The following is a 12,470-nucleotide window of genomic DNA, read 5'->3' as shown; positions in this document are numbered from 1 at the left end:
ACAACTAGAGAAGCTGCCTAAGAAACACTCCAGAAAAACTACAAGGATAAAGCACTCAGCAAATATTCTGTCTCCCTCAATCCAGCTAAGTCATAGCTTAGTTTCACCACTGCATCCTTCTGATTAACCTCTACACAGCTGACTTAATGAAACATTTTTCAAAAGATTATTTTTCTTCTTCTCCCAGCACACACCGCAAAACTATCAATTACCCAATTTCAGAAAAGAACAAACAAGTAATCTAGAAAATACAGCCTGTGAATGGAAAGCTTTCTAAATTGTAAAAGAAGACATGGTCTTATTCCCAACAGGCAAAACGCTTTTCAGAATTGTTCCAATGCATTTTGCAGAAGCGTGGCAGCTGCTGTGAACAGCATGGAGTGTTAAGATTTGACACTTTTTTTTTCTTAAGGATATAGCCATTTGGGGAGGCTCAGAAAATGTTGTCAGAATTTTACTTATTCAGCCATTTAATAAATCCTTTTAAAATTATGAGTTCAACTTTGATTAATAGAAAACATTTTGAAACTACTGCTCTGGGATTTATACGAATCTTTTTATATTTTAGATCTACAGAGAAGACGAGTCGGCCCATGGGATCAGTTATAAGATAAGAAACCTTCTCCGATTTAACATCCAAATCCAAACAAGGCAAGTCTAGAGCAAAGGTCGCTATTATTCTGAAGGTGTGTAGCAGCTTCCATGAAATGAACTGAGAGACATAATCCGCTCCCTAGAGGATTATCATCCCATACTATAAAACCCAGACCTGCCCTCCAGGAGTGCTATGCGATACTCAAAAGCACAAGTATTGGAGCTAGACTGACCTCCATGCCAATCTTGGTTCTAGCACAAATAAGCCATATGCATAAAACTTAAAGTCATTTGGGCTTCAATTTCTTCTGTATAGTGGGAAAATACACTTCGTGTTGTTATGGGTAATCAGAGATAGAATAAGCAATAGGTGTAGCACTGTTAGTATAAAATAAGTAATGGTGGTTTTTAAAAATGAAGCATGTTGGGGCTGGAGTGATAGCACAGCGGGTAGGGCGTTTGCCTTGCACGCGGCCAACCCGGGTTCAAATCCCAGCATCCCATATGGTCCCCTGAGCACCGCCAGGGGTGATTCCTGAGTGCATGAGCCAGGAGTCACACCCTGAGCATCGCCGGGTGTGACCCAAAAAGCAAAAAAAAAAAAAAAAAAAAAAAACAACTTTTAAAAAATGAAGCATGTTGACAGGGGTGTGATTCAGCAGAAGGCCTCTTGTTTTGCATATGGGAGTCCCTATATTAGAACCAGGATCATACACACACACACACACACACACACACACACACACACACACACACACACACAAGCACTCAGCTTTTACCAAAATCCCCCCCGGGGGAAAAAAAGTGACTTCTGAATGCCTTCAATATTTTTCCTTTTTGTTTGTTTTTGAACCACACCTATCAATGTTCAGGGCTTATTCCTGACTCTGTGCTCAAGGATGAGTCCTGGCAGTGCTCAGGGGACCATATGGTGTATCAGGGATTGAACCTAGGTCGGCCACATGCAAAGCAAACACCCAACTCTTTGTACTATCATTCTGGCTCCAGAATGTCTTCACTTAGAAAATACAGACATACTGACATTCTACCAAGAATAATGTCAATTTCTCAAAGATGTGATCTTCAAGAAATTAGAATGCTAAAAAAGACTATACAGAATCATAACTGGCTTTAAAAGGATGTTCATCAGTAGGAAAATATGATGATGAATGGAGTTAAGTAACAAATGGAGTATATGAAAGATCTAAGAAAGCTGTCACCTCTGCTTTTACACCCAGATATTTGCTGTCTGGAGAAATCAATCTCAAGATATGTCCAGCCCATCTTACGCAAAGCCCAATACAGGAATAGCCCAATACTAGATAACAGGAACTGCTGTTACCAAATATGAGAATTGATTAAAAAAAAAAAATCCCAGTTAATTTCACCAGTCCCCTAAACAGCACAAAATCATGTTAACTGAAAAGATCTTTATTTTCCTACATGTCCAACCATAACTTTCTATCTACTGAAATGTAGAATAAAAACAAGGGGCTCTGGATCTGGTTCTTGTTATAGCCCAAAACTCATTTTCCTGGTGGAAATCCCACCTACAATCTGGGCACAGTGGCCTTTTGAAGCCTATACTGGTTTCCCGCACATCCAGCCTCTCAGCACATAGAAGCAGTTATATTTCTCATCTTTACTGCATTTGAACTTTAAGAATTTGGAAACTGTCAACATAGCACTCTCAGCTCTTGAATTAATTTTATTCTTTGCTCCAACAATCTAAACTTCCTGTTCGTGGAAGCCATTTATAAGCCCACTTGTACTGAATATTCTACCCAAGTAAATGAAATGGAGCAAGAATCATTAAAAACAATCACATGTCAAAATATAGTCATGTGTTGGAGCAATAGTACAGCAGGGAGGGCATTTTCTTTGCACATGGCCAACCTAGAGTCATACATTACATTACAGGGCATACATTACACAGCACCCTATATGGTGCCCTGTAGCCGACAAAGAATAATCCCTGAGTACAACAAGGTGTTGTTCCCTAGAACAACAACACACACACACACAAACACACACACACACAAAATCATAACTAGCTCAAGATTCCCCTGAATTTCAAAAGGAGGAAAAAGTATTATATTAAGCTAAAATTATAATTTACTCTTGAGTATTTAAATATAGCTATTAAACTGTTGTGACTATTTCCTAAGTAACTATGTGTGAGTTTGTGTGCATGTCAGAGAGAATATTAGGCACACAGATTTCAATAACATGTACTTAATACATTTATTCTATTACTGTAAATGTATAAAAATTCTACTTACCATGAAATTATATTCATTACTTGACAATAGAATCTAAAACTACCATACCATATTATTGGATATGCCAAAAACAGTAACAATAAGTCTCTCAATGAGAGACGTTACTGGTGCCCGCTGGAACAGTGACAGTGACCATACTATGAACTAAGCAATGCATCTAGGAAAATCACCAACATTTTAGAAAAGTTGCTAGTTTTGTTTGTTTATAAAATTGTGGTCACACATTGGGGTAGAAAATCCTCGCCAAAATTCTAGAAAAGTTGCTAGTTTTGTTTGCTTATAAAATTGTGGTGAGACATTGCGGAAGAAATTCCATTCTGAATAGTCATAGATAGCAGCGGGTTGTATTAAGACAAAAAACTGTCATGGTCTTCTACTGAAGCCAACATTATGAAAGATTATTGACACAAACATGTAAAACTTTTAAACTTTCTATTTTGGTACAGATATCAGTCAAACTCCTAAAAGTGTATACATTACTAATTCAGCTCTATTAAAAATAATCACAAGTGACATACCAGATAGTTAACAACTTTGTAATGAAGATACATTACCCTTAAGGAATTCCAAATGAGACTACATTTTAGTGTAATATATATAATAGTATACTATACTGCAATATGATTATACTATACATGTGCATATATATTAGAATAATATTCTAGAAGTACAAAGGAAAGGTGGTTTATGAAGTATAAATGGTATTTTTTCCAAGATGAGAAGTTTAGGAGAAATGGCTTCCCAGACAAGGCTTCAGATTAAACAAGGCATAAAGGTTTAAGGATGCATGACATTGGGCCAGGGATGTACCTCAATGTTATAGCACTTGCCTTGCATATGTGACACACTGAATTCACTACCTCTCTTTGAAAACTAAATAAGTGTATGACTTGATTTGAAAACTGAATACATAAATAAATCAGACCATTGAATACACAGGAGTGTAGGAGCTTAATATTAACCCATTGTGAAAGGAATCAGATCCCATTGTAGATTGTTCAGAATTTTCCTGGTCAGTGAAAAGATATCCTAGAGATTTTTATTTTTATGCAGGCAAGTGATCAACAGAATAACGTTTTAGAAAGAAAAGTTCTGAAAGAAGGATAAGACTGGGTAGGCAGGGAGACCTAATCTAATGAAGATGGTTAGCCTGTCAAAAAGCTTGCTCTAAACAAAGGTCTGAACCAAAACAATACTGGAGGCAGTGCACTTAAATGACATTCCAGAATGCCCATATTGAAATTGGACGAGTTTGGGGGCCAGAGGAATAGTCCAGTAGGTAGGGTGCTTGCCTTCTTGACCAAGATATGATCACCAGTACCAATAGGTTCCCCTGAGCCCTGCAGGAGTACAGGAATAATCCCTGAGCCAGGACTAAGCCCTGAGAACAGCTCAAAACAAAAACAAGGAAAGAAAGAAGGAAAGAAGGGGGTGGAGAAAGGGGAGCGAATGTGGAAGAAAGGAAAATCAGACTGGCTTAGGAAAGAGAAAGATCAATAAAAGATAAGATAAGCAAGCCATTTCTAGCTTGTGAGACTAGATGAGTGGAGATGGTGGGTCTCGTAAGGAACAACACAGAAGAATAATATTGAAGGGAACCTCTCACACTAGTTTAAAAATTATTTTTAAAATTATTTATATGTTCACTAGATAAAATTTTGTGTTGATTAGACTAGAAGAAAGTCCCAGTAAGTATAGGAAAGGTAAACTTTGTTTCAATTAAAGAAACAGTACTTATTTTTCTTAGTCAAATCCATCATCAGTACTCTTCGGATAGTTAACAACTCAAACATACTTAAATATATATCTCTTTCCTCTGATTTCCCTATTTTCTACAGTTATAATATATATGTAGGTACATACATATATATGAATCAGGTACTCCCAAAGTGACTCATTTTAGAGTGCTAAGATATTAGTATGACATCTCAAACATGGTTTTCTAACCTTGAATTCAGAAATTATCAGAAAAGAACTATGAGCATTATTCACAATAGCCAAAACATGGAATCAACCTAAATGTCCATCAACAGATAACCAGATAAAGTAGTTGCAGTATAGATATCCAGTGGGACTTTGGCATTAAAAAAGATAAAATAATGACTTATGGTGGGGGGGGCAAAATGGATAGATCTTGAACTAATTTTACTAGGTGAAATAAGTGAAGATGTAAAAGACAATTAGAGGCTGGTTTTACTAATGTGTTGAATATGAATAACTAAAGCAGACAAACGGGCAAAACACAACAAAACTAACTCGGAGACTCAGAGAAAAGAGGAAAAGATGAGGGGAATGGGAAGAATGAAAAGAGGGCCTTTAGGTGTGGGGATGGTACTAGAACTCTGATGGTAAGTGTGGTGAGGTATATACCCATATAAAGGTGTGAGACTAAACAGAAATTAGATTTTAAACTGACGATAAATCGATTTTTTCAAAAAAGAAAGAAAAAAGTACAGATTAAACCATGATATAGAAAGAAGAGGTGAAAAAGAGCGCTTCTTCTTCCCGTTGTGTTATAATTTAGTCCTCCTAAATCTCGAAGAAGTCAGTCAGAAAAATTAGAGCAGATAAAGTACGGAGATGATACAGGTGAGACACAGCAGTCACCCAGTGAGAAGTAGAAAAGTTCCGAAAGAGGACAAGAAGGGCAGCTTAAAAGAATGCATACAGGAAAGGCCCTTAGATTTTCCCCATTGATGCCAGAATCTGGAAAATACCCGAGTGCCCGAGAACAGATGACTGGTTAAAGAAACTTTGGTACATCTATACAATGGAATACTATGCAGCTGTTAGAAAGGATGAAGTCATGAACTTTGCATATAAGTGGATCAACATGGAAAGTATCATGCTAAGTGAAATGAGCCAGAAAGAGAGGGACAGACATAGAAATATTGCACTCATCTGTGGAATATAGAACAACAGAGTAGGAGACTAATACCCAAGAGTAGTAGTATATAATACCAGGAGGTTGGCTCCATAGCTTGGAAGCTGGCCTCACACACTGGGGGAAAGTCATCCCAGATAGAGAGGGGAACACCAAGTAATATGTGATTGGAGATCCTGTGCGGGAAGGGAGATGTGTGCTGAAAGTAGACTAGAGACTGAACGGAATGACCACTCAATACCCCTATTTGGAACCACAACACCCAAAAGGAAAGAGAGATATCAAATTAGAATACACTGCTACAGAGGTGGGGTGGGGTGGGGTGGGGTGGGGGGATGGGACTGGGGTAGGTGGGAGGGATACTGGGTTCATTGGAGGTGGAGAATGGACACTGGTGGAGGGATGGGCTCTTAAACATTGCATAAGGGAAAAACAAGCATAAAAATGTGTGAATCTGTAACTGTACTCTCACTGTGACTCACTAATTAAAAAATAAATAAATTTTTTTAAAAATGCATACATTACCTTCTACATCACAACTCAGGTAGTTTCGTACTTCATTCAAAATGAAGTTAATATCTTCTTCTGAAGGAATAGGATGGGATGTAATATCTGTTGGAGAGTCAGTAGTTCCAGCTATAGTCATCTTTTCCCAGGGTAAGAAGAAAATAACTCGCCCATCACTGGTTGCTGGGTCAAGAAGTCCCATGCTCTCAGGGCTGAGAAAAGAGAAAGGGTTGAATATTCCTTAAATTAGAAAATTTTAATTTAACCGTTTTTATAAATATGTGATAAAGAGTATTTTACTCATCAATTCTAATATAAGCAAATAAGAAATACATGATCTATTACTTTTGCTGCTTCTGTTTTAATTTAGAAATTAATTCTAACTGAGAGAATTGTCATAACAAGAAAGCATGGGAAGTATTATAATAATAATACCGCACAGCAGAAGAAGTATTCTCCACTTTAATAAGTAAAGGCTTATTAAGAAAGAGGACATTGAGTAGGTCTGTCTCTATTGGTTGGAAACTCCAACAACTATAGTGAGTTTTGTGTTGAATTATGGAATGTAATCAAGGTAAAGAAAAAATGAAGTGAAATTCATTAGTTATACAGTAGGGGGTAGGGGGTGGGGGCGGGGGGTATACTGAGGTTTCTGGTGGTGGAATATGGGCACTGGTGAAGGGATGGGTGTTTGAATATTGTATAACTGACATATAAACCTGAGAACTTTGTAACTTTCCACATGGTGATTTAATAAAAAGTTTTAAAAAATAAATAAATAAATAAATAAATAAATAAATAAATAAATAAATAAATAAATAAATAAATAGTAAAAAAATTTAAAAAAAAAAAGAAAGAGGACATTGGGAGCTGGAGCAATAGCATAGCAGGTAGGGCGTTTGCCTTGCACGCAGCCGACCCAGGTTCAATTTCCAGCATCCCATCTGGTCCCCCAAGCACCACCAGGAGTAATCCCTGAGTGCAGAGCCAGGAGCAACCCCTGAGCATAGCTGGGTGTGACTGCCCCCTGAAAAAAAGCAAAATATAAAAAAAAAAAGAAAGTGGACATCTCTTTTCAATGCAGGGCTTTAATGTCTCTTGGACCACTCACATCAGATAATGCCAACAGGATAAATGTTAATAATTTCTTTCTATGGTGGTCAATTAAGGACAGATCTTCAACCTTTTTCTCAAGTCTATGAAAACAATTTTCCTGGGACATTTGACATTTGACACATCTTTCAGCAGGTCTGAGAAGTATATGAGAAAAGTGAAAGGCCTAACTTTCCAGAAACTAAAATGTAATCAAAAGTTCTTTACTCTTTGTGCTAACAGGAACTGCTACCACTTCACCAAATATGAGATTTCTTATTTTATTTCAGTTATACAAGAAGCACCTCCATAGAAAAAAGAATTGTTTTCTACTACTGCCTAAATAACAATGTACTAATATAAGGTCAAAGGACAGAAGCATATCTTAGCAAAAAAAATCTTGTAGAAAACAGAAGATGCTAGTATACTGTGCAGTTATTTCAAGATTCAAGGATGCACTTCTAACACAGTATATAAGATCTTCCAAAGTCTTAATCACAGTTTTCACTAAAATATTCAATGTCACACTTATAATATTATAAAACACACTTAAAAGAAAGAATACAGAACTGTAAACACTAACAAAACCTGTCAATTGTGTTATCAAGTCTCTAGAAATAAATTAATTCCCTAGAGGCTGTTGTATTCACTAATGGTTCGAATAAACTGGAGAATTTGTTGAAGGGCTGAGAGGAATGTGAATCTCATTTTTTCATATATAAATCATGAGAGAAATGTTACAATATGACAAAATTTTCATAACAAGTCAGTGTTAAAGGTATTTTCTGTAAATGTATTTTCAGATTCTAATGAATGTAATTTCTTAAATAGAAAACACCATTCTATGTGGTGACAAGAAATTCTTCCTGTACCCACATATTTAGAAGAACATATGGTCAAACTTTTTATGTTCATTTCCATATATAAAATTCTTTTAAACCTAGGTTGATTCAAATATGTAAGGATGAGAGACCAACAACTGTTTATAATCAAAAGCAAACAAAATATTTTATGAAAAATTTTCACAAACAACTTAGATAATAAATATTCTTTATTTTAAGCCATAAGGAGTATTATGTATTTCCTTGAAAAGACTCACAGACCTTTGAAATGCTTCCCATGTCTATGTGGTCTTTGCAAAAATAAATAGTTATTTAGAATGTTCTTTAAGGACAAAGGAGTTTGTGCTCAGCAAAAACTATATCAAGTTTTTAAACCCTCCAACAAAGATATTTTGACTCAGTTATTGGAGAAAATCATTTTACTTTCAATCATATTTATTTTTAAATTACAAGGCTCAAGTACTTTTAGTTTCTGTTGCTGTATTTTTTTCTTTGTATTTGTAATAAGATGCTTTAAAAATATTTCAAGAATCTTGGGGCTGGAGCGATAGCATAATGGGTATGGCATTTGCCTTGCACGCAGCCAACCCGGGTTCGAATCCCAGCATCCCATATGGTCCCCTGAGCACCGCCAGGAGTAATTCCTGAGTGCAGAGCCAGGAGTAACCCCTGTGCATCACCGGGTGTGACCCAAAAAGAAAAAAAAGAATCTAGTTAATTACATGGACTGGAGCAATAGCACAGCATGTAGGGTATTTGCCTTGCATGCGGCCAACCCAGGTTCAATTCCTCTGTCCCTCTCGGAGAGCCCAGCAAGCTACCAAGAGTATCCCACCCTCATGGCAGAGCCTGGCAAGCTACCTGTGGCATATTCGAATATGCCAAAAACAGTAACAAGTCTCACAATGGAGACGTTACTGGTGCCTGCTCGAGCAAATCGATGAACAATAGGAGGACAGTGCTACAGTGCTACAGTTAATTACATGTTTGGTCAGCCTCTAATTTGATCCTGGGTTGATATGCAAGAGTGTATCATTAAATCGATAACTTTGGGAACGTGTTTAAACTTAACACTCAAGGTTTTTTTTTTTTTCTTTTTTTGGGTCACACCCAGTGATGCTCAGGGTACTCCTGGCTTTGCACTCAGGAATTATTCCTGGTGGTGCTTGGAGGACCATATGGGATGCCAAGGATCAAACCCGGGTCGGCCGCGTGCAAGGCAAACGCCCTACCCACTGTGCTATCGCTCTGGCCCCCAAAACTCAAGATTTTAAACTTTCAATTTGAAAGCTGGGAAGTATCTCAGTGGTAAGAGCACTTACTTCTCCTATATGTGTGAGGTCTTAGGTCTGCAACCCAGCAATACAAACAATAAAAAAATATGTTTTCAACTTGATTTAATTACTCAATTCAATAAGCTTTTCAATATACTATTGTATATTGAAACCAAAGGATAAATTCTATATTTCAATGTTTAAGAAACAGATTCCCTGTTAGTATATTTTACATATGACTATTTAATTGATCATATAACACATGTCTACCTTAATAAACCTCATAAATTTCAACTTAGAGTTCTAACACTCAGCCATCTACATATAATGTTATTAGGAAAGCAAACATGTGTTGTATCCATTACAATCATTCAATGCAATAAAAAAAAGCAGTTTAAAGGGTGAAGGTGATGGTATCCAACACACGCATATCTGGAACCCATAAAAATTCAACTGCTTAAGTGAAGACATATGTGTCAAACTTAAAATTAAAGAGCACAGAGGGAAGGCAATGATATTATTAATGAATAGCATACAAATTTAAGAATCCACTTGCAAGTAACTTTGCAATTACCAATGCAAACTGCCTGTTAGGGGATAATACTGTTTACTTATAAAGGGTTAATTTGGTTAAGATCGCACATTAGATTAAAAATGGATATCAAGGGCCAGTGCAATAGTACAGCAAGTAGGATACTTGCCTTGCATGTGGCCAATACCGGTTCAATTCCTGGCACCATATAGTCCCCCCAGGCTGTCAGAAGTGATTCCTGAGTGCAAGCCAAAAGTAAGCCCTAAGCACTGCTTGGTATGACCTGCACCTGCCCCCCTAAAAAAAATGGGTATCAGAGGTGAAGAGATAGTGCAGTAGTTAAGGCTTTGCATGTAGCCAACACTGGTTTGAGCCACTGCATATGGCTCCCTCATTTCCTTCCTGGAATGGAAATTAACCCTAAGTGCTCCAGGCCTCATCAGTAAATTGCCCCTTTTCCTCCTCCCAGAGAAGCCTACAGTGCTCTTATAAAAACTCCTAATCCCCCAAGTTTATTTTTAACCTTTCCTTTGGGCATTACCTATCCTACGGTTAGGTACTAAATTCCCAAAGACACACTTGGTTACTTATAAAATCAAACCTTCCAGTGACTCTGGATTTTGTATCTATAGTGAATTACTTGCTTTTCTCTTTCTCCTATAACCTTTTCATATTTTATGATAGAGCAATGATCTTTGCTTAACTATTAATGTTATGCTTCTAATATTTGGGAGTAATTTACTCTGAAATATATTTATTCCTGGGTATCCCTCATAATTACTTGACTCAGACTTCAGAAGCTATGGTTCCTAACACCCCAAAAAGCTGGGTCCCACTGAGGGACCTCTGGATGTACCTGGGGCAAGCCACAAAGCTACTTGGGCATCAATATGGAAACGGTCTTAGACATCATAAGGCATGGTCTTGATACAAGCTGTAATAACCTAAAAGACAGGACCCCATGGCTACGGTAGGAAAAGCTAACCGGGTCTGAGGACTTAGTCTGGAATTTACAGTAAAAGTCCAGCGGGCTTTTAGACTCTTCTGCACCTTGCCTCCCCAGAGCCCAGAAAACTAAGTTTTAGAATCAATATCTCTTCTTGCCTTTATCCAAATAAGCACAAATATTAGTAAAAAGTAAACTTAATTGTTTGATATGTACTAGCAGTAAGAGAAAGCGGAAAGCAGTATAGATGCTTGTCAGCCCTGAGCAAACTTCTCAGTATGAACTCAGAGTGTCTCCTTGAGTTAGTCCCCCGAAAGAATTGCCTCTGTTGAAATGCTTTACTTTCGTAAATGATCGATCACACCTCTGTGCAGTCCTGTACCGCGAACCCCCTCAGAATATAAGCTATTCAGCTGGGAAAATGAATGAGCCATTCTGACCATCAGTCTGTGGTCCCTGTCTCTTCGTCTCTCCATCCGGGAGGCTGGGGAGGGGGCTCTCAGACACTGAACGAGTCGTACCAAAGGACCCTCCCACTAGTTTTATTCACACCTGTCCCACCCACATATACACAAAAATAAATAAATAAATAAATAAATAAAATAGATTATCAACTGTATCACTGTATCACTGTCATTCTGTAGCTCATCGAGTTGCTCGAGCAGGCACCAGTAATCACTCTAGGAGCTAACAGTAAACAATCACTCTAGGAGCTAACAGTAAGCACACACAACATTATAGCAAAAAATATTGACTTCTTGTCAATAGTAAAAAGCATCTGTGGGACAGAAGAAGATGACAACTATGTTCCTATCTTTCAGTTATTTAAATTACTGCTGCTTTTGTATAGCATAACTTTGATGAAAATTCAAGGTTTATCTATTTTTAATGTAAACAGAAAAATATCTTTAAAAAAAAAGCTTTTATTGATTTTTTTTTAGAAAAAGAAAGCCATACCATGGCACAAAACCATTCTACATGTGAAATGGTAGTTGGGGTTATTATATAACTAGCTAAGTAGGTAAAGAAACTTGAAAAAGCGCAATATATACTGCACCTCTGGGCCTCCTGAATGCAAAACACATGCTCAACACACTGAACTCTCTCTGTCTGACCGTGTTTTCCTAGTTTAACTTCTATATATTAAAAATATCCTTTATAGGTGTTATGTTAAAAATTTTAATTTAAAAACATCAACAGAAGAAGGTAAAGGGATATACATGATAACCTTTCTGTAAATGCCCGAGAGACAGAGACAGAGAGACAGAGAGGAGGAGGAGGAGGAGGAGGAGGAGGAGGAGGAGGAGGAGGAGGAGAAGAAGAAGAAGGAGAAGAAGAAGGAGGAGGAGGAGGAGGAGGAGGAGGAGGAGGAGGAGGAGAAGAAGAAGAAGAAGAAGAAGAAGAAGAAGAAGAAGAAGAAGAAGAAGAAGAAGAAGAAGAAGAAGAAGAAGAAGAAGAAGAAGAAGAGAGAGAGAGAGAGAGAGAGAGAGAGAGAGAGAGAGAGAGAGAAGAAAAGT

The 12,470-nt window shown here is 37.4% G+C and overlaps 1 protein-coding gene across 3 annotated transcripts in view; it reads right to left on the bottom strand.

Moving 5' to 3' along the window:
- The window catches only part of GPD2 (glycerol-3-phosphate dehydrogenase 2), a 172,266-nt gene that overhangs the window by 30,210 nt on the left and 129,586 nt on the right, over window positions 1-12,470 (bottom strand). For all 3 annotated transcript variants that reach the window (XM_055121701.1, XM_055121700.1, XM_055121702.1), the window contains exon 9: window positions 6,286-6,479. In XM_055121701.1, coding sequence (XP_054977676.1) covers window positions 6,286-6,479 — 194 coding nt within the window. The remainder of the gene's footprint in view (window positions 1-6,285; window positions 6,480-12,470) is intronic.

The sequence above is a fragment of the Sorex araneus genome, chromosome X (genome assembly GCF_027595985.1).
Source record: "Sorex araneus isolate mSorAra2 chromosome X, mSorAra2.pri, whole genome shotgun sequence".
Classification (NCBI taxonomy): Eukaryota; Metazoa; Chordata; class Mammalia; order Eulipotyphla; family Soricidae; genus Sorex; species Sorex araneus.
Note: the sequence above shows the minus strand (reverse complement) of the source record. Positions and strands in the feature narration are given on the sequence as shown.